The following is a 7,553-nucleotide window of genomic DNA, read 5'->3' on the forward strand; positions in this document are numbered from 1 at the left end:
GGTGGGGGATGTGTGTCGGCGGAGAGGATGGAGGGTAGTAGAGGTTGACGTGGTTGTAGGAGGTGTTTTGTTGCCAAGAAGAAGAGGGAAGACGAGACCGCGCCTCGGCGTGGGGGTGCGGAGTGGGTAAAAAAAAACAAGAATACAACCTTTATACTGTACAATCGGGAGAGTTCTTTCCTACATCAGACTTCGACAACTCGTTCCCGCCACTCACAACATCATTCACCTTTGCATCAGGTTGTGCCGAACAGTAGAGAATTGTGAACCCAGACTTTCCTACCGAGGTCTTGAACTCCGTCCCTAGTTCCTGTTTTCCTGGGGGCCGAGACGTTAATAGCCCAGGTACATGTCTTCCCAGCTACCGCTTGGTAGCGTTGGGCGAGTTCAGAACTCCTGGCTGGACCTCGGGTGGTGTCCGCGCATGGGGCGCTGATTGCTGTAGAAAGTATGTTTACGTGCTTGACCACCATCCAGCGTTCCGTCAACGAAGGGACGATTGTGCAAATATCTACTTCAGCTAACTCCAATAACAGTGACATGACCCCAATGGGTGTCGGGAGAGGGGGCCTTTGCACAAAAGTCTTCAGTACATCAATTACAGCTTATAACCCAGTAGCCTTCACAACCAGCAGCACGAATTCCATCGGGGAAACCACAACCTACATTGATTCCTTGGACCGCAGCGCAACGGACAATGCCACCATCCTCAGCTCGGGAACCATGACAATGGCCGCCATGGTAGTCTACTGGCAAGAATCCGATCTCGAAAAGTTCGATCCCGAGTACGCAGCGACATTAGCGGATCACCTGTCCATTGGCTTTACTCCCACAGCTACCTCGGACGTTACGTCTGAAACGGCGACACCGCCTAATCGTAGTAAACTTTCGTCCGAAACATCGAATCTTGGTGAGGCTATAGGAGGATCAAAAGGTTCTGGTCTCAGTAGTGGGTCGAAGGCGGGTATAGGCGTGGGAGTAGGACTTGGAACGCTATTGGTGGCTTTAGCGGGGTTTTTACTTTACAAAAGGAGGGTGGGTAGACGAGAGAAGAAGCTTGATAGGAATTCTGCGATTCAGAATCAACAACCCGAATTTTTGCAGAGGGATCCGCAGATGCAGACGGCATAACGGATGGGATAAATCGTAATCAGGGGGGTTATCGAAGCGAGGTTCTCTAATAGTAATGCTAAGGGATAGATCAAGCCAGCACGACGGCCAATTGTAAGCGAGTTTTGACTGTGCCGCGAGAGGCTGCGCCTCTGCAATCTGCGAAAAGTGATGAAGGAGACACAAAGGAATTGAACTTTGGCATTGTGGTACTGTAGGGAACTCAGCTCGGCGACCAACGATTGGTATCTTCGGCGATGTGTATCCCTTGCGTATATACGGCACAGTCGTCCTTGCGAATGCGACACCAACTGCTGATGTCGGTGACAGATTTAGAGCGTGCCGGAACCGACGCGTCGCGTCTGATCTACCTGGGTTTGGAGACAGTACCCATACTTGAGGTGTCGCCTCCCAAATCAACGCCATGAAAGCCTTGTCTTGATCTTTGCCACCTCGACAGCCTCCTGCTCACCATGGCGGGCATCTCCAATGTCTATCATAACATCACGGTCCTCGGTTCGAACAAATTCTACCCAACGCACAATGTCTGGTCGGCCCTCACAACCCCGTTTACGTTCGCTCCTCACTGTACTGATAACTGGCGGGTCAGGAATGTCTTGTCACAACCTAGCGATGTTGTTCCGAGACTTACGCTGTCGATTCCGTCGACTTGTCAAACTTCCCGGCGGACAAGCTATTTATAGTCCTGGGACTTGCCTGCCCGGGTTCACCATGATCGACTTGACAGAGTACAGAACACCAACTTGGACCACCGGTGGTGTTCGCGCATGGGGAGCGCATTGTTGCAAAGAGTATGTTTTACCTTGATTTAGATCTGCCTAGTCAGCCCCGAATGGCAAGAAAACTGTACGTATACTGTTACTGACCATGATATCCTGACAGAGGATTTATATCATCCTTGGGAGCGTGTATGTCCAGCTTCACCACGCCCCTCACTGCATACAATCCAGAACAAGTCGGCGGCGAAACCACCTCTGACGGCAGCGTTTGGTTCTTTGTGACCAGCGATTCGGACTCGAGGAATAATTCTACCGTGATCAGTACGGGTGTCGCGCAGATGAACGCGATGCTCGTTTACTGGCAGGAGTCGGATCTTGAGAATTTTGACACGGGGTATGCGTCGGAGCTTGCTGAGGCGTTATTGCCGAGTAATACGTTTGCGCCTTCTGTCACGACGACGGCGGGAACCATATTGGGATTGCAAAGCGGAACAGCAGTACCGCCAGATCGCAGCCAGCTCGTCTCAGCGACAGTGGATCCCAAATCGAATGCAGAGCAAGCAGACCGTCCTTCGATATCTGGCCTCAGTACTGGGGTCAAAGTAGGTATAGCCGTGGGAGTAGGCATCGGCGTGGTGCTATTGTTCTTTATCGGGTTCTTACTTTATAAAAGAGTATCGATACTTCACCGCAAGGCGAGACTGGATCACGAAACGGCCAAACAGAATGAACAGCCTGAGTTCGTTCCTGTAAAAGATGGGGATAACAAAGATGAGGCATACACCCCACTCCCTTCTAGCGATGCGAGATGGTCGGTGTTTTTGAGGAAGCAATGACGCAAGAGTGCACGAGATGTATGGCGTTGTTGGGCCGACTTGGGAGTTATGCCATGTTCAATCCGCTTGGATTTATGAGCTCGGTTAGCAGGTCAATTACGTGTCTATCTTCCCGGCGCGTCAAATAGCACGCTGTTGTATACTATCTCCTGGTAAATACCGTCGACATGCAGCTACTGCATCTGCTCACCAATCGATGCGCGCACCTAGCATCATGCCTGACATCGGAGCAATACTAGCCCACCAGCAACGCCGCATATACCAGCAAACCGAGCACGCAGCCACTTGAACCTTGAATGGCGTAATATAGCGCGGCATGCTCACCATGCGCTTCCCGCAGTCGTTTAGTGTGCTGATCTCCCGTCGCAGCACGCGCGCATCGTCTGATTGGTTTGTGTAAATGCTACTCTCCTGATGTTCAACCTAGCCTTCGCACATGTTATCGTGTTCAATGTCAAAGGCTACTTGTCGTTACGATAAAGTGCTTACCGTCGTTACTATTCAGCGAGATCGTCTACGTCATCACACTAGCACTAATCCGCATTAGGCTTACAACGAAACGCCTTCTGAAGCGCGAGAAGCCGGAAGCAACATGGGGCCTAAAAGCCGCGATAGCTTTCCAATACGTGTTTTGTAGCTTGCTCCGAGTAGAAATCTCCCTCGCCATTTCAATTAATACCCGACTTTGCACAAAAAGCAAGGGGCTGCTGTCGCGACCAAACTTACGCCCACCATGAACTACATCTCAAGTAAACCACGCATCCACTAAAACCCCAAGCCACATGGTGCCGTACCCTAACACGCTGTTAAACAGACCTCGTCAACTCAGATGGCATAATCAACCCCCTCATCGACAACGGCTACCTGCCCCATGCCGCCATCCGCCTAGGCATCCGGCGCCAGCTAGCCGACCGCCTCTCCTCCATTGCCACGACCTCGCTGGAAGCAGGCTACGAGTCGAAAATGCAGTATGTGGAGCTGCTGCGCCAACGGCCCATTGCGATTGAGACGGCAAAGGCAAATGATCAGCATTATGAAGTTGGCACGCAGGTTTTAAAGGGTATGTTGGGCCCGAGGATGAAGTATTCGGCTTGTTTGTATGAGAAGGGTGGGGAGACGTTGGGGGAGGCGGAGGTGAGGATGATGGAGTTGTATGTTAAGAGGGCGGGGTTGAAGGATGGGATGACGGTGTTGGATTTGGGGTAAGTGGTTCTCTCTCTTTTCTTTGGATTCTTTGTGGTTCCTGATTCATCTTTCGTTGTGTTTTGGATATGGGCGGTATGGGGCATGTCACGTGTCCACCACATTCCACCTAGCATGCGAAACCAACTTCTCTTTTCTTCGAAGAGACATAAGGACTGACAGTATCCTAGCTGCGGCTGGGGCTCCCTATCGCTCTACCTCGCCGAAATCTTCCCCAACAGCTCCATAACCGGCTTCTCCAACTCGCGCACGCAAAAACAGCACATTGACTCGGTCGCTACGGCCAAAGGCTTCAAGAACCTGCGCATCGTAACCGGCGACGTCGTGGACCACGAATTCGAGCCGGAAAAGTACGACCGCGTCCTTTCCATTGAGCTCTTTGAGCACATGAAGAACTACTCGCTGCTCATGGCCAAGGTCAGCCGCGCTCTCAAACCAGGCGGTAAGTTGTTTGTGCATATTTTTGCGCACAAGGATACGCCGTATGACTTTGAAGGCGGGTGGATGACGGAGCACTTCTTCACGGGCGGCACGATGCCGAGTGCTGATTTGCTTCTCTTCTTCCAAGATGATCTTAGGATTAAGAGGCAGTGGTGGGTTAGTGGCATGCACTATAGTAAGACGTGTGAGGATTGGTTGACGACTATGCTGAGCAACAAGGAGAGTATTTGGAAGGGGCTGGAGGAGACGTATGGTAAGGATGGTGCGTTGCCGTGGTGGAATAGGTGGCAGGTATTTTATCTGGCTTGCAGTGAGCTGTTTAGGTGGGATGGGGGTGATACGTGGGGTGTTAGTCATTATCTGTTTGAGAAGCCTGAATAAGCAGGAAAAGTTTGGATGAGAGAGGGATGGGAAGAATGAGTCGTCAGGGGGATGGCTGAAGGGTGTATAAATAGGTTGAGTAATATCTAATCTCACTCTCATCACATGTCGCGTTGAGTCACAATTGTTGTGGAGGAACTTTGGTGCGATTCGATGATTTCAGGACTTGGCAAGAAGCCGCGGTATCGAATGATGCCAGGCAGTGTGGTAGTCGCGTGATCGGGAGATGGACAGACGGTATGATGTTCTTCTGGAGTTCAGAGTTCTTGGCGCTGTCTGCGCGGATATTGCAGTCATCGGTTTGAGCCTGTTGTTCGCATTCCTTGGTATGTACCCCCGCCATGGTTACAGTATATTTTTCAATGTATCCATAGCTTCCCAAGCTCCCCTATCTTGCTCGTCGAGAGCTCAGTGGTCCCACGGGTGCTTCCAGCCCAGAAGCGCTGGTCCATCCTTCTTCGCGCGGTACATCAACTGCCATTGTTAGCGCCGTGCGTCCCCGCGTCTATCGATACCACGTACGAAGAACCACATGGAGGCGCCGAGGCCGGTAGCCATGAATCGGTACAGCGGTCGGACCGGGTGGATGTGGATGGGGTGGTTCGGCATCTGCGCATATTTGGGCGGGCCCATGCGGGCCAGTGTGGGTTGCATGGTGTTTGTGAGCCTGGGGACGTGTCAGCATCGCGGCATGTCTGCATTGTCTGGGCGGGGCGTCGTACCTGCAAGCTGTGTCGTGCAATGGCCGGTTGACGTCTCTGGTGAGTGAGGTGTGGTTAAGGTCGATCGGAATCTACGCTAGCGCTTCGGCGCCAAGGCTGGCATCACGACTGCGGATCGCGTTCTTCGCTGCTTCATCTGCGAACATTCCAACATCTACTATCATGTCTGCGCAATAGCCTCTGCTTTCCCATTCTCCATCCATGGCAGCGCACGCCATCGCAACCACACATCCTTGGTTGTATCTCATCGCCCGACTCGAAACATAGCGACAACGCGACTTCCTGCGGACAACTGCTCCGCGGACCACTTAGCAGCGACGACGAAGCGTAACGGCGAAGCCTCCATCACCAACACTAGTCACCGCCATCGCCGATATGGCCAACTCAGCGGGCGCAACGCCATCGCGCACCCTGCAGCGGCGCTTTAAGGGATGCAGCAAAATCGCCGACTATGAAATGATGAAGAAACTCGGAGAGGGTACTTTTGGTGAAGTCCACATGGCGCGGCAAAAGGCCACTGGCAGCATATTTGCGCTCAAGAAGATTTTGATGCACAACGAAAAGGACGGCTTCCCCATCACAGCGCTGCGAGAAATCAAGCTGCTGAAGATGCTGTCGCACGAAAACGTCCTAAAGCTCGAGGAGATGGCCGTGGAGCGACCCAAAGCTGAGGGCCGGAAACGCGCCATCTTATACATGGTGACGCCTTACATGGACCACGATCTGTCAGGCCTGCTCGACAACCCCGAAGTCCGGTTCCAAGAAGCGCAGATCAAGTGCTACATGCTGCAACTGTTCAAGGGCCTGCGTTATCTCCACGACAACCACATCCTACACCGAGACATGAAGGCCGCCAACCTTCTCATCAACAACCGTGGACGGCTACAGATAGCAGATTTCGGTCTCGCGCGCCATTACGACGAAGCGGTGCCGCAACGGGGCAGGGGCAATGGCGAAGCCAAGCGCGAGTACACTACACTGGTCGTTACCAGATGGTACCGGCCACCAGAGCTCCTCCTGCAGCTGAGGAAGTACACCCCAGCCATTGACATGTGGGGTGCAGGCTGCGTCTTTGGCGAGATGTTCAAGCGCAAGCCCATCCTCGCCGGCCAGAGCGATATCCACCAAGCGCAAATCATCTTCGAGCTCGTCGGCTCGCCAAACGACACGAGCATGCCCGGCTGGCACGAACTCCCTGGCGCAGACCCCATCCGCGCCTTCGCCCCAAGCACCGGCAACATTGCCCAGCGATTCCGCGAACTCTCGCCTGTCGGCCTCTCCCTGATAAAAGACCTTATGCGCCTCGACTGGCGCAAGAGAATCAACGCCATCGACGCAATCGACCACCCTTACTTCCGCGAATCCCCGCTCCCCATGCGCGAAGAAGACATTCCGCACTTTGCAGACTCGCACGAACTCGACCGACGGAATGCGCGCGGCCAGAAACAAGCACTCCCACCCGCTCCCCAAGGCGGCACCGTAGGCGGCGGACCAAACGGCGAGTGGACAGGTCAAGGGCCACCCCCGCAATCCTGGCAACAAAACGGCGATAGACGATACAATGGCGGGCCGCAGGACCGCGGGCCACCGGGCGTCGACAACAGAGGACCAAGAGGTGGCTACGATAGAAGAAACTACGAACACAGACCCCCGCCACCACCACCGGGAGGTGACAGACGTCCTAACTGGGGCAATGGTGCGGAGAGAGGACATAATGGATTACCCGCGCCGCCGGCAGATGGCAGACACCCGCTTCCTCCTGTCCCGCGATATGGGCCTGATGGCGTGGACAGGAGACGAGGGGGCCCCCATCAATCCGCTGGTGCTGCTGCTATTGCTGCGAATGCCAATGGCGGCGATACGTATATTCCTAGTTATGGCGCCGAAGGCCCGCCACGGCGCAGTAGGGAACCTGATGATAGGAATGTGAGACGGGGTTCGAGGGACTCGGGTAACTCGCGTGAAGGTGGTGGATATACGGACCCTCATCATCACCAGCAGCAGCGGAATCGTGGCGCGTATAGAGAGAGGCCGGATGGTTCCGGGAGGGGGTTTGCGGCGAGGGAGAGGGAGAGGAGGGATGGGAGGACGAGGAGTAGGAGGTGGCGCTTATACGAATG

At 53.9% G+C, this 7,553-nt stretch overlaps 5 protein-coding genes across 5 annotated transcripts; 4 read left to right on the forward strand and 1 right to left on the reverse strand.

Annotated features, from left to right (window-relative positions):
* Positions 1 to 361: 361 nt before the first annotated feature.
* On the forward strand, positions 362 to 1,131 carry AA0111_g12860 (hypothetical protein; the record flags this gene model as incomplete). The annotated part of the gene is made up of 2 exons (XM_028646893.1): positions 362 to 448; positions 537 to 1,131. Coding segments are annotated over 2 exons (682 nt in total), but the record flags the coding sequence as incomplete, so codon positions are not given.
* A 711-nt stretch (positions 1,132 to 1,842) lies between these two features.
* AA0111_g12861 (hypothetical protein) lies at positions 1,843 to 2,686 on the forward strand (the record flags this gene model as incomplete). Its single annotated transcript, XM_028646894.1, has 2 exons — positions 1,843 to 1,922; positions 2,014 to 2,686. 2 exons carry the CDS (start codon positions 1,843 to 1,845, stop codon positions 2,684 to 2,686), a joined length of 753 nt encoding a protein of 250 aa, XP_028499534.1.
* Positions 2,687 to 3,419: 733 nt separating this feature from the next.
* Positions 3,420 to 4,711, forward strand: AA0111_g12862 (hypothetical protein; the record flags this gene model as incomplete). The annotated part of the gene is made up of 3 exons (XM_028646895.1): positions 3,420 to 3,435; positions 3,501 to 3,888; positions 4,060 to 4,711. 3 exons carry the CDS (start codon positions 3,420 to 3,422, stop codon positions 4,709 to 4,711), a joined length of 1,056 nt encoding a protein of 351 aa, XP_028499531.1.
* A 408-nt stretch (positions 4,712 to 5,119) lies between these two features.
* On the reverse strand, positions 5,120 to 5,636 carry AA0111_g12863 (hypothetical protein; the record flags this gene model as incomplete). The annotated part of the gene is made up of 4 exons (XM_028646896.1): positions 5,120 to 5,185; positions 5,234 to 5,378; positions 5,434 to 5,504; positions 5,592 to 5,636. 4 exons carry the CDS (start codon positions 5,634 to 5,636, stop codon positions 5,120 to 5,122), a joined length of 327 nt encoding a protein of 108 aa, XP_028499532.1.
* A 172-nt stretch (positions 5,637 to 5,808) lies between these two features.
* On the forward strand, positions 5,809 to 7,532 carry AA0111_g12864 (Serine/threonine-protein kinase bur1; the record flags this gene model as incomplete). The annotated part of the gene is made up of 2 exons (XM_028646897.1): positions 5,809 to 7,359; positions 7,458 to 7,532. The coding sequence occupies 2 exons, from the start codon at positions 5,809 to 5,811 to the stop codon at positions 7,530 to 7,532; spliced, it is 1,626 nt and encodes a 541-aa protein (XP_028499530.1).
* Positions 7,533 to 7,553: the final 21 nt, after the last annotated feature.

Source organism: Alternaria arborescens (assembly GCF_004154835.1).
Source record: "Alternaria arborescens strain FERA 675 chromosome Unknown contig_136, whole genome shotgun sequence".
NCBI lineage: Eukaryota > Fungi > Ascomycota > Dothideomycetes > Pleosporales > Pleosporaceae > Alternaria > Alternaria arborescens.